The sequence below is a fragment of the Phasianus colchicus genome, chromosome 38 (genome assembly GCF_987193195.1).
Source record: "Phasianus colchicus chromosome 38, bPhaCol1.hap1.1, whole genome shotgun sequence".
In the NCBI taxonomy this organism is placed as follows: Eukaryota; Metazoa; Chordata; class Aves; order Galliformes; family Phasianidae; genus Phasianus; species Phasianus colchicus.
The window spans coordinates 1,131,935-1,154,108 of record NC_143473.1 but is presented as its reverse complement, the minus strand read 5'-3'; the positions used below and the strand labels follow the sequence as shown (position 1 = coordinate 1,154,108).

Sequence of the window (22,174 nt, the reverse complement as noted above, 5' to 3'; positions counted from 1 at the left end):
GGGGCATCTATGGGGGCATCTATGGGGTATCTGTGGGGTGTGGGGGCATCTATGGGGTGTGGGGGCATCTATGGGGTGTGAGGGCATCCATGGGGGCATCTATGGGGTATTGGCGGCATCCATGGGGGTATGGTGGCTTCTTAGGGGTGTGGGTGCATCTATGGGGACACAGGGGCACCGTGAGGACGATCCTGGTGCCCCCCCCCCGGTTTTGTCCCCCCTCACGCCCCCAATTTTGCCCCCGACCCCCTTTGTCCCCCCCCCCAGGTGACGGCACCTCTGCCGTGTCCCCCCTGAACCCCGGCGAGCTCCTGGTGGCGCTGCACAACATCGACTCCTCCAAGTGCGACATGAAATCCATCATCAAAGGTGGGGGGGGGGTGGAGGGGGGGTTGTCCCATTGTCACCGCCGTGTCCCCAATCCGTGTCACCCAGGTGTCACCTTGTCACCCCCCCCCCCCAAATCCGTGCGCAATGGGTGACGCTGCTGCTGCTGGTGGTGATGTGGGGCACAGCGTCACATTGTCACCTTCTGGGTGTCCCCAACCCCATCCCTATGTCCCCTAGGTGTCCCATTGTCACCCTGGGGGTGTCCCCAAGGTGTCCCATTGTCCCCAAGGTGTCCCATTGTCACCCTGTCCCCCCCCCCAGCCACCAAGCTGTGATCTGAGGGTCACAACGTGCACAGGTTGGTGATGCTGGTGGTGATGTTGGCCACAGCGTAGCATTGTCACCCTTGGGGTGTCCCCAACCCCATCCCCATTGTCCCCCAGGTGTCCCATTGTCACCCTGCGGGTGTCCCCAAGGTGTCCCCTTGTCCCCAAAGTGTCCCCCCCCCCATACAGCCCCCCATCTGTGCCCCATAGAGCGCACTGTGCGCAATGGGTGACGCTGCTGCTGCTGGTGGTGATGTTGGGCACAGAGTAACATTGTCACCTTCTGGGTGTCCCCAACCCCATCCCCATGTCCCCAAGGTGTCCCATTGTCCCCTAGGTGTCCCATTGTCCCCAAGTGTCCCATTGTCACCCTGTCCCCCCCCCAGCCACCAAGCTGTGATCTGAGTGTCACAACGTGCACAGATTGGTGATGCTGGTGGTGATGTTGGCCACAGCGTCACATTCTCACCCTTGGGTTGTCCCCAACCCCATCCCTATGTCCCCACGGTGTCCCATTGTCACCCTGGGGGTGTCCCATTGTCCCCAAGGTCTCCCATTGTCACCCTGTCCCCCCCCCAGCCACCAAGCTGTGCTTTGAGGGTCACAACGTGCACAGGTTGGTGATGCTGGTGGTGATGTGGGGCACAGCGTCACGTTGTCACCCTTGGGGTGTCCCCAGCCCCATCCCCATGTCCCCCAGGTGTCCCATTGTCACCCTGGGGGTGTCCCCAAGGTGTCCTATTGCCCCAATGTGCCCCCCCCCCCATCCAGCCCCCCATCTGTGCCCCATAGAGCGCCCTGTGCGCAATGTGTGACGCTGCTGCTGCTGGTGGTGATGTGGGGCACAGCGTCACATTGTCACCCTTGGGGTGTCCCCAACCCCATCCCATTGTCCCCAAGGTGTCCCATTGTCACCCTGGCAGTGTCCCATTGTCCCCAAAGTGTCCCATTGTCACCCTGCCCCCCCCCCCCAGCCACCAACCTGTGATCTGAGGGTCACAACGTGCACAGGTTGGTGATGCTGGTGGTGATGTGGGGCACAGCGTCACATTGTCACCCTTGGGGTGTCCCCAACCCCATCCCCATGTTCCGCAGGTGTCCCATTGTCACCTGGGGGTGTCCCATTGTCCCCAAGTGTCCCATTGTCACCCTGTCCCCCCCTCTGGCCACCAAGCTGTGCTTTGAGGGTCACAACGTGCACAGGTTGGTGATGCTGGTGGTGATGTTGGGCACAGCGTCACATTGTCACCCTTGGGGTGTCCCCAACCCCATCCCATTGTCCCCCAGGTGTCCCATTGTCACCCTGGCGGTGTCCCCAAGGTATCCCATTGTCCCCAAGTGTCCCATTGTCACCCTGTCCCCCCCCCAGCCACCAAGCTGTGATCTGAGGGTCACAACGTGCACAGGTTGGTGATGCTGGTGGTGATGTTGGCCACAGCGTCACATTGTCACCATCTGGGTGTCCCCAACCCCATCCCATTGTCCCCAAGGTGTCCCATTGTCACCCTAGGGGTGTCCCCAAGGTGTCCCATTGTCCCCAAAGTGTCCCCCCCCCCATCCAGCCCCCAATCCGTGCCCCATAGAGCGCCCTGTGCGCAATAGGTGACGCTGCTGCTGCTGGTGGTGATGTTGGCCACAGCGTCACATTGTCACCCTTGGGGTGTCCCCAACCCCATCCCCATGTCCCCGAGGTGTCCCATTGTCACCCTGGCAGTGTCCCATTGTCCCCAAGGTGTCCCATTGTCACCCTGTCCCCCCCCCCAGCCACCAAGCTGTGATCTGAGGGTCACAACGTGCACAGGTTGGTGATGCTGGTGGTGATGTTGGCCACAGCGTCACATTGTCACCCTTGGGGTGTCCCCAACCCCATCCCTGTGTCCCCCAGGTGTCCCATTGTCACCCTGGGGGTGTCCCCAAGGTGTCCTATTGCCCCAATGTGCCCCCCCCCCCCATCCAGCCCCCCATCTGTGCCCCATAGAGCAGCCTGTGCGCAATGGGTGACGCTGCTGCTGCTGGTGGTGATGTTGGGCACAGCGTCACATTGTCACCATCTGGGTGTCCCCAACCCCATCCCCATTGTCCCCAAGGTGTCCCATTGTCCCCGAGGTCTCCCATTGTCACCCTGTCCCCCCCCCAGCCACCAAGCTGTGCTTTGAGGGTCACAACGTGCACAGGTTCGTGATGCTGGTGGTGATGTTGGCCACAGCGTCACGTTGTCACCCTTGGGGTGTCCCCAACCCCATCCCCATGTCCCCCAGGTGTCCCATTGTCACCCTGGGGTGTCCCCAAGGTGTCCCATTGTCCCCAAAGTGTCCCCCCCCCCCATACAGCCCCCAATCTGTGCCCCATAGAGCGCCCTGTGCGCAATGGGTGACGCTGGTGCTGCTGGTGGTGATGTTGGGCACAGAGTCACATTGTCACCTTCTGGGTGTCCCCAACCCCATCCCCATGTCCCCAAGGTGTCCCATTGTCCCCTAGGTGTCCCATTGTCCCCAAGTGTCCCATTGTCACCCTGTCCCCCCCCCAGCCACCAAGCTGTGATCTGAGGGTCACAACGTGCACAGGTTGGTGATGCTGGTGGTGATGTTGGCCACAGCGTCACATTGTCACCCTTGGGGTGTCCCCAACCCCATCCCCATGTCCCCCAGGTGTCCCATTGTCACCCTGCGGGTGTCCCCAAGGTGTCCCATTGTCCCCAAAGTGTCCCCCCCCCCCATCCAGCCCCCCATCTGTGCCCCATAGAGCGCCCTGTGCGCAATGGGTGACGCTGCTGCTGCTGGTGGTGATGTTGGCCACAGCGTCACATTGTCACCCTTGCGGTGTCCCCAACCCCATCCCCATGTCCCCCAGGTGTCCCATTGTCACCCTGCGGGTGTCCCATTGTCCCCAAGGCGTCCCATTGTCACCCTGTCCCCCCCCCCCCAGCCACCAAGCTGTGCTTTGTGGGTCACAACGTGCACAGGTTGGTGATGCTGGTGGTGATGTGGGGCACAGCGTCACATTGTCACCTTCTGGGTGTCCCCAACCCCATCCCCGTGTCCCCCAGGTGTCCCATTGTCACCCTGGCAGTGTCCCATTGTCCCCAAGTGTCCCATTGTCACCCTGTCCCCCCTCCTCAGCCACCAACCTGTGATCTGAGGGTCACAACGTGCACAGGTTGGTGATGCTGGTGGTGATGTTGGGCACAGCGTCACATTGTCACCCTTGGGGTGTCCCCAACCCCATCCCCCTGTCCCCAAGGTGTCCCATTGTCACCCTGGGGGTGTCCCCAAGGTGTCCCATTGTCCCCAAGGTGTCCCCCCCCCTCATACAGCCCTCAATCTGTGCCCCATAGAGCGCCCTGTGCGCAATGGGTGATGCTGCTGCTGCTGGTGGTGATGTGGGGCACAGCGTCACATTGTCACCCTTGGGGTGTCCCCAACCGCATCCCCATGTCCCCCAGGTGTCCCATTGTCCCCAAGTGTCCCATTGTCACCCTGTCCCCCCCCCAGCCACCAACCTGTGCTTTGAGGGTCACAACGTGCACAGGTTGGTGATGCTGGTGGTGATGTTGGCCACAGCGTTGTCACCCTGGGGTTGTCCCGTTGTCCCCAAGGTGTCCCATTGTCCCCTCCTCCATTGTCCCCCCCCTTTCCCCACAGCCACCAACCTGTGCTTTGCGGAGCGCAACGTTTACACCTCGGAGGTGCTGGCAGTGGTGACCCAGCAGCTGTTGGATCAGAATCCGCTCCCAGTGCTGCTGATGCGCACCGTCATCCAGGCTTTGGCCGCTTACCCCCGCCTGGGGGGTTTCGTCATGAACGTGTTGTCCAGGCTGATCATGAAGCAGGTGGGGCTGTCCGTCCGTCCGTGTGTCTGTCCGTCTGTCCCTCTGTCTGTCTGTCCGTCCGTCCGTGTGTCTGCGTGTCCATCTGTGTGTCCATCCATCCATCCTTCCTTCCTCGGCGGCTTCGTCACGGACGTGCTGTCCAGGCTGATGATGAAGCAGGTGGGGCTGTCTGTCTGTCTGTCCATCCGTCCATCTGTCTAGATGTCTGTCTGTAAGTCTGTCTGTGTGTCCGTCCATCCATCCGTCTGTCTGTCTGTAAGTCTGTCTGGTTGCCCATCCATCCGTCTGTCCATCCACCCATCCCTGGGCAGCTTCGTCATGGACGTGTTGTCCAGGCTGATCGTGGAGCAGGTGGGGCTGTCTGTCTGTCTGTCCTTCTGTCCATCCGTCCATCTGTCTAGGTGTCCGTCTGTAAGTCTGTCTGTGTGCCCGTCCATCTGTCTGTCTGTAAGTCTGTCTGTGTGTCCATCCATCCTTCTGTCCGTCCACCCATCCCTGGGCAGCTTTGTCACGGACGTGTTGTCCAGGCTGATGATGAAGCAGGTGGGGCTGTCTGTCCGTCTGTCTGTCTGTCCATCCGTCTGTCTGTCCCTCTGTCTGTGTGTCCGTCCGTCCGTGTGTCTGCGTGTCCATCTGTGTGTCCGTCCATCCATCCTTCCTTCCTCGGCGGCTTCCTCACGGACGTGCTGTCCAGGCTGATCGTGGAGCAGGTGGGGCTGTCTGTCTGTCCTTCTGTCCATCCATCCGTCTGTCTAGCTGTCCGTCTGTCCCTCTGTCTGTGTGTCCGTCCGTCCGTGTGTCTGCGTGTCCATCTGTGTGTCCATCCATCCATCCTTCCTTCCTCGGCGGCTTCCTCACGGACGTGCTGTCCAGGCTGATCGTGGGGCAGGTGGGGCTGTCTGTCTGTCTGTCCATCTGTCCATCTGTCTGTGTGTCTGTCTATGAGTCTGTGTGTCCATCCATCCGTCTGTCCATCCATCCGTCTGTCTGTAAGTCTGTCTGGGTGTCCATCCATCCGTCCGTCCATCCACCCATCCCTGGGCGGCTTCGTCACGGACGTGTTGTCCAGGCTGATCATGAAGCAGGTGGGGCTGTCCGTCCGTCCGTCCGTCTGTGTGTCTGTCCGTCTGTCCCTCTGTCTGTGTGTCCGTCCGTCCGTGTGTCTGTGTGTCCATCCGTCTGCTTGTTCCATCCGTCCATCCATCCTTCCTCGGTGGCTTCGTCACGGACGTGTTGTCCAGGCTGATCATGAAGCAGGTGGGGCTGTCTGTCTGTCTGTCCATCTGTCCCTCTGTCCCTCTGTCTGTCTGTCCGTCCACCTGTGTGTCTGCGTGTCCATCTGTGTGTCCATCCATCCATCCTTCCTTCCTCGGCGGCTTCGTCACGGATGTGTTGTCCAGGCTGATCGTGGAGCAGGTCTGTCTGTCCGTCCGTCTGTCTGTGTGTCCGTGTGTCCATCTGTCCATCTGCCTAGATGTCTGTAAGTCTGTCCGTGTGTCTGTGTGTCCATCCATTTATCCATGTGTCCGTCCATCCATCCCTGGGCGGCTTCGTCACGGACGTGTTGTCCAGGCTGATTGTGGAGCAGGTGGGGCTGTCTGTCTGTCTGTCCTTCTGTCCATCCGTCCATCTGTCTAGGTGTCCGTCTGTAAGTCTGTCTGTGTGTCCATCCGTCCATCTGTCTGTCTGTAAGTCTGTCTGTGTGTCCATCCATCCTTCTGTCCGTCCACCCATCCCTGGGCAGCTTTGTCACGGACGTGTTGTCCAGGCTGATGATGAAGCAGGTGGGGCTGTCTGTCCGTCTGTCTGTCTGTCCATCCGTCTGTCTGTCCCTCTGTCTGTGTGTCCGTCCGTCCGCGTGTCTGCGTGTCCATCTGTGTGTCCGTCCATCCATCCTTCCTTCCTCGGCGGCTTCGTCACGGACGTGTTGTCCAGGCTGATCGTGGAGCAGGTCGGGCTGTCTGTCTGTCTGTCCTTCTGTCCGTCCGTCCGTCTGTGTGCCTGTCCGTCTGTCCCTCTGTCTGTGTGTCCATCCGTCTGTTTGTTCCATCCATCCATCCTTCCTTCCTCGGCGGCATCGTCACGGACATGCTGTCCAGGCTGATTGTGGAGCAGGTGGGGTTGTCTGTCTGTCTGTCCATCTGTCCATCTGTCTGTGTGTCTGTCTATGAGTCTGTGTGTCCATCCATCTGTCTGTCCATCCATCCGTCTGTCTGTAAGTCTGTCTGGGTGTCCATCCATCCGTCCATCCATCCACCCATCCCTGGGCGGCTTCGTCATGGACGTGTTGTCCAGGCTGATCGTGGAGTAGTTGAGGCTGTCTGTCCGTCCGTCCGTCTGTGTGTCTGTCCGTCTGTCCCTCTGTCTGTGTGTCCGTCCGTCCGTGTGTCTGCGTGTCCATCTGTGTGTCCATCCATCCATCCATCCATCCTTCCTCGGCGGCTTCGTCACGGACGTGTTGTCCAGGCTGATCGTGGAGCAGGTCGGGCTGTCTGTCTGTCTGTCCTTCTGTCCGTCCGTCCGTCTGTGTGCCTGTCCGTCTGTCCCTCTGTCTGTGTGTCCGTCCATCTGTGTGTCTGTGTGTCCATCCGTCTGTTTGTTCCATCCATCCATCCTTCCTTCCTCGGCGGCTTCCTCACGGACGTGTTGTCCAGGCTGATTGTGGAGCAGGTGGGGCTGTCTGTCTGTCTGTCCATCTGTCCACCTGTCTGTGTGTCTGTCCATAAGTCTGTGTGTCCATCCATCCGTCTGTCCATCCATCCGTCTGTCTGTAAGTCTGTCTGGGTGTCCATCCATCCGTCCGTCCATCCACCCATCCCTGGGCGGCTTCGTCACGGAGGTGTTGTCCAAGCTGATCATGAAGCAGGTGGGGCTGTCCGTCTGTCCGTCCGTCTGTCCGTCTGTCTGTCTGTCCATCTGTCCCTCTGTCTGTCTGTCCGTCCGTGTGTCTGTGTGTCCATCTGTGTGTCCATCCATCCATCCTTCCTTCCTCGGCGGCTTCGTCACGGACGTGTTGTCCAGGCTGATCGTGGAGCAGGTGGGGCTGTCTGTCTGTCCTTCTGTCCATCCGTCCGTCTGTCTAGCTGTCCGTCTGTCTGTGTGTCTGTGTGTCCGTCCGTCCGTGTGTCTGTGTGTCCATCTGTCTGCTTGTTCCATCCATCCATCCATCCTTCCTCGGCGGCTTCGTCACGGACGTGTTGTCCAGGCTGATCGTGGAGCAGGTCGGGCTGTCTGTCTGTCTGTCCATCCATCCGTCTGTGTGTCCATCCGTCCATCTGTCTGTCTGTCTGTAAGTCTGTCTGGGTGTCCATCCATCCGTCCGTCCATCCACCCATCCCTGGGCGGCTTCGTCACGGACGTGTTGTCCAGGCTGATCGTGAAGCAGGTCGGTCCGTCTGTCTGTCTGTGTGTCTGTCTGTCTGTCTGTGTGTCCATCCGTCCGTCTGTCCGTCCGTCCACCCATCCCTGGGCGGCTTCGTTGTAAACGTCTTGTCCAGGCTCACCGTGAAGCAGCTCCGTCCACCCATCTGTCCGTCCGTCCCTCCGTCCCCACGTCCCTGCGTCTGTCCGTCCTGCCCCCACGTCTCTGCCTGTTCCTCCGTCCGTCCGTCCGTCTGTCCGTCTGTCCCTCCAGACGTCTTCTTTCCCCCCCCCATCTCCCCCTATTGGGGTCTGAGGGCCCCCCCTGACCCCCCCCCCCGTGCCCCCCCCAGGTCTGGAAGCCCCCCAAGTTGTGGGAAAGGACCCCCATATCCCCCCATAACCCCCCCCAAATGTGGGAGGGGGCTTCTCTGCCCCCCCAGCTCCCCCTATTGGGGTCAGAGGGGTCACCCTTTGCCCCCCCCCGTGCCCCCCCCCAGGTCTGGAAACCCCCCAAGTTGTGGGAAAGGACCCCCATATCCCCCCATAACCCCCCCCAAATGTGGGAGGGGGCTTCTCTGCCCCCCCAGCTCCCCTTATTGGGGTCTGAGGGGTCACCCTTTGCCCCCCCCCGTGCCCCCCCCAGGTCTGAAAGCCCCCCAAGGTTGTAGGAAGATCCCCCATATCCCCCCATAGCCCCCCCAAATGTGGGAGGGGGCTTCTCTGCCCCCCCATCTCCCCCCATTGGGGTCTGAGGGCCCCCCCTGACCCCCCCCCAGGTCTGGAAGCCCCCCAGGTTGTGGGAAAGGACCCCCATATCCCCCCATAACCCCCCCCAAATGTGGGAGGGGGTTTCTTTGCCCCCCCAGCTCCCCTTATTGGGGTCTGTGGGGTCATCCTTTGCCCCCCCCCCCAGGTCTGGAAGCCCCCCAAGGTTGTGGGAAAGGACCCCCATATCCCCCCATAACCCCCCCCCCCAAATGTGGGAGGGGGCTTCTCTGCCCCCCCATCTCCCCCCATTGGGGTCTGAGGGCCCCCCCTGACCCCCCCCCAGGTCTGGAAGCCCCCCAAGTTGTGGGAAGACCCCCCATATCCCCCCATAACCCCCCCCAAATGTGGGACGGGGCTTCTTTCCCCCCCCATCTCCCCCCATTGGGGTCTGAGGGGTCACCCTTTGCCCCCCCCCGTGCCCCCCCAAGTCTGGAAGCCCCCCAAGTTGTGGGAAAGGACCCCCATATCCCCCCATAACCCCCCCCAAATGTGGGAGGGGGCTTCTTTCCCCCCCCAGCTCCCCTTATTGGGGTCTGTGGGGTCTCCCTGTGCCCCCCCCCGACCCCCCCCCGTGCCCCCCCAGGTCTGGAAGCCCCCCATGGTGTAAGAGGGCATCCCTATCTCCCCCCAACCCCCCCCCCCCATGTATGGGAAGGGGCTTCTTTGCCCCCCCAGCTCCCCTTATTGGGGTCTGAGGGCCCCCCCTGACCCCCCCCCCGTGCCCCCCCCCAGGTGTGGAAGCACCCCAAGGTGTGGGAGGGCTTCATTAAGTGCTGCCAACGCACGAAGCCGCAGTCGTTCCCGGTGGTCCTTCAGTTGCCCCCCCCCCAACTCGCCGCCGTTTTTGAGAAATGCCCGGAACTTCGTGAGCCCCTCCTGGCCCACGTCCGAGCCCTGACCCCACACCAGGTGACCCCCCCCCGGATTTTGGGGGGATGGGGGGGGTGGTGGTGTATTGGTGGGGGGTCGTGGGGGGGTCCTAAGGGATACGTATGGGGGGCTTGGGGGGGTCCAAGGGGGCTTGGGGGGGTCTTGGGGGGGGTCCAAGGGGATGAGGGGGGGTCCTAGGGGCCTTGGAGGGGTCCTAAGGGAGCTCTGGGGGGGTCCTGGGGGGATGTGGGGGGGTATAGGCGGCGTGGGGGGGTCCTAAGGGATACGTATGGGGGGCTTGGGGGGGTCCTAGGGGGCTTGGGGGGGTCCTAAGGGAGCTCTGGGGGGGTCCTGGGGGGATATGGGGGGCTATAGGGGGCATGGGGGGGGGTCTTGGGGGGGTCCAAGGGGGCTTGGGGGGGTCCTGGGGGTCTCTGGGGGGGGTCCTGGGGGGATATGGGGGGGTGTAGGGGGCGTGGGGGGGTCCTAAGGGATACGTATGGGGGGCTTGGGGGGGTCCAAGAGGGCTTGGGAGGGTCTTGGGGGGGGTCCAAGGGGATGAGGGGGGGTCCTAGGGGTCTTGGAGGGTTCCTAAGGGAGCTCTGGGGGGGTCCTGGGGGGATGTGGGGGGTGTAGGGGGCGTGGGGGGGTCCTAAGGGATATATATGGGGGGCTTGGGGGGCTCCTAGGGGGCTTGGGGGGGTCTTGGGGGGGGGCCAAGGGGATGAGGGGGGGTCCTAGGGGCCTTGGAGGGGTCCTAGGGGTCTCTGAGGCGGGGTCCTGGGGGGATATGGGGGGGTGTAGGGGGTTTGGGGGTGTCCTAAGGGATGCATATGGGGGGCTTGGAGGGGGTCTTGGGGGGGTCCAAGGGGATGAGGGGGGGTCATAGGGGTCTTGGAGGGGTCCTAAGGGAGCTCTGGGGGGGTCCTGGGGGGATGTGGGGGGGTGTAGGGGGCGTGGGGGGGTCCTAAGGGATACGTATGGGGAGCTTGGGGTGGTCTTGGGGGGGTCCAAGGGGATGAGGGGGGGTCCTAGGGGTCTTGGAGGGGTCCTAAGGGAGCTCTGGGGGGGTCCTGGGGGCATGTGGGGGGGTGTAGGGGGCGTGGGGGGGTCCTAAGGGATACATATGGGGAGCTTGGGGTGGTCTTGGGGGGGTCCAAGGGGATGAGGGGGGGTCCTAGGGGTCTTGGAGGGGTCCTAAGGGAGCTCTGGGGGGGTCCTGGGGGGATGTGGGGGGGTGTAGGGGGCGTGGGGGGGTCCTAAGGGATACATATGGGGAGCTTGGGGTGGTCTTGGGGGGGTCCAAGGGGATGAGGGGGGGTCCTAGGGGTCTTGGAGGGGTCCTAAGGGAGCTCTGGGGGGGTCCTGGGGGGATATGGGGGGGTGTAGGGGGCGTGGGGGGGTCCTAAGGGATACGTATGGGGGTCTTCTGGGGGTCCAAGGGGGCTTGGAGGGGTCCTAGGGTTCTCTGGGGGGGGGTCCTGGGGGGAAATGGGGGGTGTATGGGGTCCTAAGGGATACATATGGGGGTCTTGGGGGGGTTCAAGGGGATGTGGGGGGGACCTAGGGGGCATGGGGGGGGTCTTGGGGGGGTCCTAGGGGACATAAGGGGTCCTAAGGGAGCTCTGGGGGGGTCCTGGGGGGATGTTGGGGGTGTAGGGGGTGTGGGGGGGTCCTAAGGGATACCTATGGGGGGCTTGGGGGGTCCAAGAGGGCTTGGGGGGGTCTTGGGGGGGGTCCAAGGGGATGAGGGGGGGTCCTAGGGGCCTTGGAGGGGTCCTAAGGGTCTCTGGGGGGGGTCCTGGGGGGATATGGGGGGGTGTAGGGGGCGTGGGGGGGTCCTAAGGGATGCATATGGGGGGCTTGGGGGGGGTCTTCGGGGGGGTCCAAGGGGATGAGGGGGGGTCCTAGGGGTTTTGGAGGGGTCCTAAGGGAGCTCTGGGGGGGTCCTGGGGGGATGTGGCGGGGTATAGGGGGCGTGGGGGGGTCCTAAGGGATACGTATGGGGGGCTTGGGGGGGTCCAAGGGGGCTTGGAGGGGTCCTAGGGTTCTCTGGGGGGGGGTCCTGGGGGGAAATGGGGGGGTGTATGGGGTCCTAAGGAATACATATGGGGGTCTTGGGGGGGTTCAAGGGGATGTGGGGGGGACCTAGGGGGCATGGGGGGGGGTCTTGGGGGGGTCCTAGGGGACATAAGGGGACCTAAGGGATCTCTGGGGGGGTCCTGGGGGGAAATGGGGGGTGTAGGGGGTGTGGGGGGGTCCTAAGGGATACGTATGGGGGGCTTGGGGGGGTCCAAGAGGGCTTGGGGGGGTCTTGGGGGGGGGTCCAAGGGGATGAGGGGGGGTCCAAGGCAGCTTGGAGGGGTCCTAGGGGGTATGGGGGGGTCCTAAGGAACCTCTGGGGTGGTCCTGGGGGGATATGGGGGGGTGTAGGGGGTGTGGGGGGGTCCTAAGGGATACATTTGGGGGTCTTGGGGGGGTCACAAGGGGCTTGGAGGCGTCCTAGGGGGCATGGGAGGGGGTCTTGGGGGGGTCCTAGGGGACATAAGGGGACCTAAGGGATCTCTGAGGGGGGTCCTGGGGGGATATGGGGGGGTATAGGGGGCGAGGGGGGGTCCTAAGGGATACGTATGGGGGGCTTGGGGGGGTCCTAGGGGTCTCTGGGGGGGGTCCTGGGGGGATATGAGGGGGTGTAGGGGGTCCTAAGGGATACGTATGCGGGGCTTGGGGGGGTCCTAGGAGGCATGGGGGGGTCTTGGGGGGGTCCAAGGGGATGAGGGGGGGTCCTAGGGGTCTTGGAGGGGTCCTAAGGAAGCTCTGGGGGGGTCCTGGGGGGATGTGGGGGGGTGTAGGGGGTGTGGGGGGGTTCTAAAGGATACATATCGGGGTCCTAGGGGGGATATGGGGGGGTGTAGGGGGCTTGGGGGGGTCTTGGGGGGGGTCAAGGGGATGGGGGGGGATCACAGGGGGCTTGGAGGGGTCCTAGGGGTCTCTGAGCGGGGGTCCTGGGGGGATATGGGGGGTGTAGGGGGTTTGGGGGGGTCCTAAGGGATGCATATGGGGGGCTTGGAGGGGGTCTTGGGGGGGTCCAAGGGGATGAGGGGGGGTCCTAGGGGCCTTGGAGGGGTCCTAAGGGAGCTCTGGGGGGGTCCTGGGGGGATATGGGGGGTGTAGGGGGCGTGGGGGGGTCTTGGGGGGGTTCAAGGGGATGTGGGGGGGTCCTAGGGGGCATGGGGGGGGGGGGTCTTGGGGGGGTCCTAGGGGACATAAGGGGACCTAAGGGAGCTCTGGGGGGGGTCCTGGGGGGATGTTGGGGGTGTAGGGGGTGTGGGGGGGTCCTAAGGGATACGTATGGGGGGCTTGGGGGGGTCCAAGAGGGCTTGGGGGGGTCTTGGGGGGGTCCAAGGGGATGGGGGGGGGTCACAGGGGTCTTGGAGGGGTCCTAAGGGTCTCTGGGGGGGGTACTGGGGGGATATGGGGGAGTGTAGGGGGGGTGGGGGGGTCCTAAGGGATACATATGGGGGTCCTAGGGGGGTCCAAGGGGGCTTGGAGGGGTCCTAGGGTTCTCTGGGGGGGGGTCCTGGGGGGAAATGGGGGGGTGTATGGGGTCCTAAGGGATACATATGGGGGTCTTGGGGGGGTTCAAGGGGATGTGGGGGGGACCTAGGGGCTTGGAGGGGTCCTAGGGGGCATGGGGGGGGTCTTGGGGGGGTCCTAGGGGACATAAGGGGACCTAAGAGATCTCTGGGGGGGGTCCTGGGGGGATGTGGGGGGTGTAGGGGGCGTGGGGGGGTCCTAAGGGATATATATGGGGGGCTTGGGGGGGTCCTAGGGGGCTTGGGGGGGTCTTGGGGGGGGGCCAAGGGGATGAGGGGGGGTCACAGGGGGCTTGGAGGGGTCCTAGGGGTCTCTGAGGGGGGGTCCTGGGGGGATATGGGGGGTGTAGGGGGCGTGGGGGGGTCTTGGGGGGGTCCAAGGGGATGAGGGGGGGTCCAAGGGGTCTTGGGGGGGTCCTAAGGGTCTCTGGGGGGGGTCCTGGGGGGATATGGGGTGTATAGGGGGCAATGGGGGGTCCTAAGGGATACATATGGGAGGCCTGGGGGGGTCCTAGGGGTCTTGGGGGGGTCACAAGGGGCGTGGAGGGATCATAAGGGTCTCTGGGGGGGGTCCTGGGGGATATGGGGGGGTACAGGGGGCGTGGGGGGGTCCTAAGGGATACATATGGGGGTCCTAGGGGGGTCCAAGGGGGCTTGGAGGGGTCCTAGGGTTCTCTGGGGGGGGGTCCTGGGGGGAAATGGGGGGCTGTATGGGGTCCTAAGGGATACATATGGGGGTCTTGGGGGGGTTCAAGGGGATGAGGGGGGGACCTAGGGGGCATGGGGGGGGGTCTTGGGGGGGTCCTAGGGGACATATGGGGACCTAAGGGAGCTCTGGGGGGGTCCTGGGGGGATATGGGGGGGTGTAGGGGGCGTGGGGGGGTCCTAAGGGATGCATATGGGGGGCTTGGGGGGGGCTTGGGGGGGTCCAAGGGGATGAGGGGGGGTCCTGGGGGGATGTGGGGGGGCATAGGGGGAGTGGGGGGGTCCTAAGGGATACATATGGGGGGCTTGGGGGGGTCTTTGGGGGGGTCCAAGGGGATGTGGGGGGGTCACAGGGGGCTTGGAGGGGTCCTTGGGGTCTCTGAGGGGGGGTCCTGGGGGGATGTGGGGGGGTGTAGGGGGCGTGGGGGGGTCCTAAGGGATATATATGGGGGGCTTGGGGGGGTCCTAGGCGGGTCTTGGGGGAGTCCAAGGGGATGTGGGGGGGTCCAAGGGGGCTTGGAGGGGTCCTAGGGGTCTCTGGGGGGGGTCTTGGGGGGAAATGGGGGGGGTATAGGGGGCGTGGGGGGGGTCTTGGGGGTGTCCAAGGGGGCTTGGGGGGGGTCCTAAGGGTCTCTGGGGGGGTCCTGGGGGGATATGGGGGGTGTAGGGGGCGTGGGGGGGTCCTAAGGGATACATATGGGGGTCTTGGGGGGGTCCTAGAGGAAGTGGGGGGGGGTCTTAAGGGACCTCTGGGGGGGTCTATGGGGGTCCGTGGGGGGGGGGGTCCAAGGGGGCACGGAGGCGGGGGGGGGGGGGGGGATATTTGGATGTTATAGGGTATATTGGGTGGGGGGGGGGGGTCCTCCAAGGGTGGGGGGGGGGTCGATGTGTGTCCCGTCCCCCCCCCCCATCACTGACCTCTGCCCCCCCCCGCAGCAAGCTCACATCCCACTGTCCACTATGGCTGTGCTGGAGGCGTCCACACGACCCCCCCCGGAGGGTCCCCCCCCCGGAGAGGTGAGGTTGGGGTCTTTGGGGGGGGGGCACCTAAAATTATATGGGGGGTGGGGGGGGTCTTAAAGTGGGTGGGGAGGACGGGGGGGGGCACCCAGTGGGGTCTGTGGGGGTGGGGGGGGGTCCTGTGTATGTTGGGGTGGGGGGGGGGCACCCAAAATTAATTGGGGGGGGGGGCACCCATAGGGCTCGGTGGGGGGGGGGGGTCCTATGTATGTTGGGATGGGGGGGGCACCTAAAATTTAATGGGGGGGGGTCTTAAAGTGGGTGGGGGGCACCCAGGGGGGTCTGTGGGGGTGGGGGGGGGGCACCTATGTATGCTGGGATGGGGGGGGGCACCTAAAATTAAATGGGTGGGGGGTCTTAAAGTGGGTGGGGGGGAGGGGGGGGGCGCCCAGGGTTGTCTGTGGGGGTGGGGGGGGGGCACCTATGTATGCTGGGATGGGGGGGGGCACCCAAAATTTAATGGGGGGGGGTCTTAAAGTGGGTGGAGAGGAGGGGGGGGCACCCAGGGGGGGTCTGTGGGGGTGTGGGGGGGGGGCACCCAAAATGTAATGGGGGGGGGTCTTAAAGTGGGTGGGGAGGAGGGGGGGGGGGCACCCATGATGGGGTGGGGGGGGGCTCCTATGTATGTTGGGATGGGGGGGGGGGCACCTAAAATTATATGGGGGGGCGGTCTTAAAGTGGGTGGGGAGGAGGGGGGGCACCCATGATGGGGTGTGGGGGGGCTCCTATGTATGTTGGGATGGGGGGGGGCACCTAAAATTAATTGGGGGGGGATCCTAAAGTGGGGGGGGGGGCACCCAGGGGAGTCTGTGGGGGTGTGGGGGGGTCCTATGTATGCTGGGATGGGGGGGGGCACCTAAAATTAAATGGGGGGGGGTCTTAAAGTGGGTGGGGAGGAGGGGGGGGGGCACCCAGGGTTGTCTGTGGGGGTGGGGGGGGGTCCTGTGTATGTTAGGATGGGGGGGGGGCACCCAAAATTAAATGGGGGGGGGTCTTAAAGTGGAGGGGTGTGCACCCAGGGGGGTCTGTGGGGGTGGGGGGGTGTCCTGTGTATGTTGGGATGGGGGGGGGGCACCTAAATTTAATGGGGGGGGTCTTAAAGTGGGTGGGGGGGGGGGGGGGGCACCCATGATGGGGTGGGGGGGGGGGTCCTGTGTATGTTAGGATGGGGGGGGGCACCTAAATTTAATGGGGGGGGGTCTTAAACTGGGGGGGGAGGACGGGGGGCGCCACCCAGGGGGGTCTGTGGGGGTGGGGGGGGGTCCTATGTATGTTGGGATGGGGGGGGGGGCACCCAAAATTTAATGGGGGGTGGGGGGGGGATGCAGAAAAGGGAGGGGGGGCACCCAAAATTAGGGAGGGGGGGGGCACCCAAAATTAAATGAGGGGTGGGACGGGGGGGGTCGCAAAAGGGAGAGGGGGGGGGGGCCAAAATTAGGGAGGGGGGGGTCACAAGGTGGGGGGGGTCAGCAGCCTCAGCCCCCCCCCCATTTTTCTGCCCCCCCCCCTCAGGAGAAGCCCCCCAAGGAAGAACCAAAGGCAAAGGCGACCCCAGTGTCGGGGGGGGGTCCGGCACCCGCTGCCCCCCCAAATTCTGAGACCCCCACCCCGGAAGTGGGGGGCAATGATTTGGAGCCCCCCCCCATCTTCATCAGCGGCCCCGAGGATGAAGACAGCTCGGGGGGGGGCGCCACCCCCCCCTCCGAAACCACCATGGAGGCTTCCAAGGTGGGTGAACCCCCCCCCCCACTTTGGGTGCCACCCCCCCCACCTTTGGGTGCCACCCCACCCCACTACCCCTCGGAGACCCCCCCCCCCACCTTTGCCCCCCCCTTCCCACACCCCAGAACCACCACCAGGAGAACCCCCCCCCCACCTTTGGGTGCCCCCACCCAGAATCATTGACAACCCCCCCCCCACCACCTTTGGGTGCCACCCCATCCCCTAGGTGTGCCCCCCCCCCCCATCCTTGAATGCTGCCCCCACCTTTGGGTGCCCCCTCAGACCCAGATCCCTGTGACCCCCCACCCCACCTTTGGGTGCCCCCCCATCCCCTTGGTGACCCCCCCCCTCCCACCTTTGGGTGCCCCCCCATCCCCTAGGTGTGCCCCCCCCCACCCCCCACCACCTTTGGGTGCTCCCCCCACCATTGGGTGCCCCCCCACCCCGTATGTGTGCCCACCCCCCCATCCTTGGGTGCTGCCCCCACCTTTGGGTGCCCCCCTGTGTCACCCAGTAACCCTGGGAGACCACCCCTCACCTTTGGGTGCGCCCCCATCCCCTTGGTGACCCCCCCCCCTCCCACCTTTGGGTGCCCCCCCATCCCCTAGGTGTGCCCCCCCCCCACCCCCCACCACCTTTGGGTGCTCCCCACAGCTTTGGGTGCCCCCACCCAGATCCCTGTGACCCCCCACCCCACCTTTGGGTGCCCCCCCACCCCATATGTGTGCCCACCCCCCCATCCTTGGGTGCCCCCCCACCCTGTAGATGTGCCCCCTCCCCCACCCCCCCATCCTTGGGTGCTGCCCCCACCTTTGGGTGCCCCCCCCAGACCTATAAATACCCCCCTATCCCCTATGTCTGCCCCCCCCCCCAACTCCCACCACCCTTTGGTGCTCCCCCCACCTTTGGGTGCCCCCACTCAGAACCTCTGTGACCCCCCCCCACCCACCTTTTGGGTGCCCCCACCCAGATCCCTGTGACCCCCCCCCTCCACCTTTCGGTGCCCCCACATCCCCTAGTTGTGCCCATCCCCCCATCCTTGGGTGCTCCCCCCACCTTTGGGTGCCCCCACCCCCTCAGTACCTCTCAGAGACCTCTGGGAGAACCCCCCACCACCACCTTTGGGTGCCCCCACCCAGAACCACTATGACCCCCCTTCCCACCTTTGGGTGCCCATTCCACCCCCCCCAGAACCCCTGGGAGACCCTCCCCACCTTTGGGTGCCCCCCCATCCCCTAGGTATGTCCCACCCCCCCCCCCCCCATCCTTGGGTGCTGCCCCCACCTTTGGGTGCCCCTCCCACCCCAGAACCCCCGAGAGACCCCCCCCACCTTTGGGTGCCCCCCCAGACCCATAAATACCCCCTTATCCCCTATGTGTGCCCCCCCCCACCCCACTCCCACCACCCTTGGGTGCTCTCCCCACCATTGGGTGCCCCCCTACCCCGTATGTGCGCCCACCCCCCCATCCTTGGGTGCTGCCCCCACCTTTGGGTGCCCCCCTGTGTCACCCAGTAACCCTGGGAGACCACCCCTCACCTTTGGGTGCGCCCCCATCCCCTTGGTGACCCCCCCCCTCCCACCTTTGGGTGCCCCCCCATCCCCTAGGTGTGCCCCCCCCCACCCCCCACCACCTTTGGGTGCTCCCCACAGCTTTGGGTGCCCCCACCCAGATCCCTGTGACCCCCCCCCGCCACCTTTGGGTGCCCCCCCACCCCATATGTGTGCCCACCCCCCCATCCTTGGGTGCCCCCCCACCCTGTAGATGTGCCCCCTCCCCACACCCCCCATCCTCGGGTGCTGCCCCCACCTTTGGGTGCTCCCCCATCCCCTAGGTATGTCCCACCCCACCCCCCCATCCTTGGGTGCTGCCCCCACCTTTGGGTGCCCCCCCAGACCCATAAATACCCCCTTATCCCCTATGTGTGCCCCCCCCCACCCCACTCCCACCACCCTTGGGTGCTGCCCCCACCATTGGGTGCCCCCCCACCCCGTATGTGTGCCCACCCCCCCATCCTTGGGTGCTGCCCCCACCTTTGGGTGCCCCCCTCTGTCACCCAGTAACCCTGGGAGACCCCCCCTCACCTTTGGGTGCCCCCCCATCCCCTAGGTGTGCCCCTCCCCACCTTTGGGTGCCCCACCACCCTGTAGATGTGCCCCCTCCCCACACCCCCCCATCCTCGGGTGCTGCCCCCACCTTTGGGTGCCCCCCCCAGACCCATAAATACCCCCCTATCCCCTATGTGTGCCCCCCCCCACCCCACTCCCACCACCCTTGGGTGCTCCCCCCACCATTGGGTGCCCCCCTCTGTCACCCAGTAACCCTGGGAGACCACCCCTCACCTTTGGGTGCCCCCCCATCCCCTTGGTGAGCCCCCCCCCTCCACCTTTGGGTGCCCCCCTACCCCGTAGATGTGCCCCCTCCCCCACCCCCCCATCCTTGGGTGCTGCCCCCACCTTTGGGTGCCCCCCAGACCCATACGTGCCCCCCCCACCCTTAAGCATCCCCCCCCCCCACCCAAGGTTGATCCTCCCCCTTCCCCCCCGCCCCCCCCACATACTTGGGTGCCCCCCCCCCACCATTGGGTGCCCACGCTCCCCCCCCCCCTTTTAACCCCCATCTCTTTTTTTCTCCCCCCCCCAGGACCCCCCCACAACCACCTCGGATCTCCCCCCCCCTGCCCCCCCCCGCAGCCCCCCCAGCGCTGAGCCGCCCCCCCCCGGAACTCAAAGCCCTGAGGGACCCCCTGGACCCCCCCCAGAGGGGGCAGCTGGGCCCAGCGACAGTTGAGGGGGGGGGCAAAGAGGGAACGACCCCCCCCCCAAAAAAAAAAAGACGCCCCCCCATTAATAAAGGTGGAAATGGAAAACTGTGTCTCGTGGGGGCGGGGCTTCGGGGGGGGCGGGGCTTGGGGAGGGGCGTGGCTTGAGGGAAGGGGGCGGGGTTAAGCGATTTGGGGGCGGGGTTTGCAAAATGGGCGGAGTTTGTGGGGGAAGGGGTGGGGTTAAGTGGTGCGGGGCGGGGCTTTGGTGGAAAGGGGCGGGGCTTTGTTGGAAGGGGGCGGGGTCAAGGGGAAAATGGGCGGGGCCATGTGGCTTGGGAGATTTCATGGGGGTTGGTCCCATGGGGGTTATGGGGTTGGGGGGGGGGGTATTTCATGGGGGGGTCACATTGGGGGCTTATGGGGTTGGTGGGGGGGTCCATAGGGGGGGGTTCCATGGGGGGGGGATCTTTGGGGGGTTCCATTGTGGGTTATGGGTGTTGGGGGGGGGTCCATGGGGGGGGCTCCCATTGTGGGTTATGGGGTTGAGGGGGGGTCCATAGGGGGTTCCATGGGGTGGTATGGGGTTGGGGGGGGTATTTCATGGGGGGGTCACATTGGGGGCTTATGGGGTTGGGGGGGGGGGCCATAGGGGGGGGGTTCCAATGGGGGGGGGGTCTTTGGAGGGTTCCATTGTGGGTTATGGGGTTGGGTCCCATGGGGGGGCAGTTATGGGGGGTTTCATGGGGGGGTCCTATTGTGGGTTATGGGGTTGAGGGGGGGTCCATGGGGGGGGTCACACTGGGGGCTTATGGGGTTGGTGGGGGGGTCCATAGGGGGGGGTTCCATGGGGGGGGGTCTTTGGGGGGTTCCATTGTGGGTTATGGGGTTGGGGGGGGCGTTTATGGGGGAGGCTCCCATTGTGGGTTATGGGGTTGAGGGGGGGTCCATAGGGGGTTCCATGGGGTGGTATGGGGTTGGGGGGGGTATTTCATGGGGGGGTCACATTGGGGGTTATGGGGTTGAGGGGGGGGTCCATGGGGGGGGGGTATTTGGGGGGTTCCATTGTGGGTTATGGGGTTGGGGGGGGTTTCATGGGGGGCTTCCATTGGGGGTTATGGGGTTGGGTCCCATGGGGGGGCAGTTATGGGGGGTTTCATGGGGGGGTCCTATTGTGGGTTATGGGGTTGAGGGGGGGTCCATGGGGGGGGTCACACTGGGGGCTTATGGGGTTGGTGGGGGGGTCCATAGGGGGGGGTTCCATGGGGGGGGGTCTTTGGGGGGTTCCATTGTGGGTTATGGGGTTGGGGGGGGCGTTTATGGGGGAGGCTCCCATTGTGGGTTATGGGGTTGAGGGGGGGTCCATAGGGGGTTCCATGGGGTGGTATGGGGTTGGGGGGGGTATTTCATGGGGGGGTCACATTGGGGGTTATGGGGTTGAGGGGGGGGGCCATAGGGGGGGTTCCATGGGGGGGGGTCTTTGGGGGGTTCCATTGTGGGTTATGGGGTTGGGTCCCATGGGGGGGCGGTTATGGGGGGGTTTCATGGGGGGGTCCTATTGTGGGTTATGGGGTTGAGGGGGGGTATTTCATGGGGGGGGGTCACATTGGGGGCTTATGGGGTTGGTGGGGGGGTCCATAGGGGGGGCCATGGGGTGGTATGGGGTTGGGAAGAGCTCAATGAAGGGGGGGGTTCCATGGGGGGGGGGGCATTGGGGGGTTCCATTGTGGGTTATGGGGTTGGGGGGGCGGTTCCATGGGGGGGTTCATGGGGGGGTCCCATGGGGGGGGGGGTGACACTGGGGGGTTTCATTGGGGGTTATGGGGTCTTATGGGGCCGTTCCGTGGGGGGGTCCGACTGAGAGGTTATGGGGTTGGGAGTGGTTTCAGGGTGGGGGGGTCCCACTGGGGGGGGTGTCCATATAGGGGAGTCCGGGGGGGGGGGGCCATGGTGGAGATATGGGATCGGGGGGGGGGGAAGGGGGGGCGAGTTCCATAGTGCGGCCCTATAGAGGACTCGGTGGGGGGGGTGGGGCTGTTCCACAAGGGGGTCCCTGGGGGGGGGGAGGGGGGGGCATTTGGGGGGGGTGGGGGTTCCGTAGGGGGGGTCCCGTGGAATGGTACGGGGTTGGGGGGGGTCTCGGAGCCGGGGGGGGGGGTCGTTCTTTAGGGGGTCCCATTGGGGGATTCCATGGGGGGGGGGGGGTGCTGTTTCATAGGGGGGCGCCGGGGGGGGTCGTGGGGGGCATATGGGGTTGTGGGGGGGGGGTTCATATGGGGATCATGGGGGGGCTCTATGGGGGGGGGGTATTGGGTTGTGGGGGGTCCCATGGGGGGGGGAGGGTCCATAGGGGGGTCCTGGGGGGGTCCCTTGGGGGGGGGCAGGGGTCCTCTAAGGGGATCTCATGGGAGTGGGGGGGCAGTTCTATAGGGGGGGTCACATGGGGGGTGGGGTCTCATAAGGGGGTTCTACACGGGGGGGGGTCTTGGGGGGGTCCTATGGGGGGAATATGGGGTTGGAAGGGGGTTCTCCAATGGGGTCTCATGGGCGGGGGGGGGTCCGATAGGGGGGTTCCATAGGGGGGTCCTATGGAGGACCCAGTGGGGGGGGGGGGCTGTTCCATAGGGGGGGTCGCGGGGGGGGGGGGCGGGGGGTCTCATAAAGGGGTTTTATAGGGGGGTCCTGGGCGGGTCCTATGGGAGCATATGGGGTTGGGGGGGTGGTTTCCATAGGGGGGTCCTGAAGGGGGTCCCATGGGGGGGTTATGGGGTTGGGGGGGGGGGTCCCATAGGGGGGGTCCCATGGGGGGGTTATGGGGTTGGGGGGGGTCCCATGGGGGGGGTTCCATGGGGTGGTATGGGGTTGGGGGGGTCCCCCAGGGGGG

General features: G+C 64.9%; 1 protein-coding gene and 1 long non-coding RNA gene across 4 annotated transcripts in view; both read left to right on the top strand.

Moving 5' to 3' along the window:
* SYMPK (symplekin scaffold protein) overlaps positions 1-19,344 on the top strand; it is an 87,345-nt gene extending 68,001 nt beyond the window's left edge. The window contains exons 22-27 of the mRNA XM_090130076.1: positions 268-369; positions 4,298-4,485; positions 9,349-9,525; positions 14,724-14,804; positions 16,320-16,535; positions 19,173-19,344. Of these exons, the coding sequence (XP_089986202.1) occupies positions 268-369; positions 4,298-4,485; positions 9,349-9,525; positions 14,724-14,804; positions 16,320-16,535; positions 19,173-19,319 (911 nt within the window). The 3' untranslated portion in view covers positions 19,320-19,344. The remainder of the gene's footprint in view (positions 1-267; positions 370-4,297; positions 4,486-9,348; positions 9,526-14,723; positions 14,805-16,319; positions 16,536-19,172) is intronic.
* On the top strand, positions 384-4,291 carry LOC149913377 (uncharacterized). Of its 3 annotated transcripts, none has more exons than XR_016461317.1 (3): positions 384-1,389; positions 2,147-2,574; positions 2,947-4,291. It is a non-coding gene; the product is annotated as an uncharacterized LOC149913377 (long non-coding RNA). The 3 variants fall into 3 exon arrangements; XR_016461316.1 differs by lacking the exon at positions 384-1,389 and adding an exon at positions 1,425-1,943 and having other exon boundaries at positions 1,977-2,574; positions 3,305-4,291; XR_016461315.1 differs by lacking the exon at positions 384-1,389 and adding an exon at positions 1,425-1,943 and having other exon boundaries at positions 1,977-2,574.
* Positions 19,345-22,174: the final 2,830 nt, after the last annotated feature.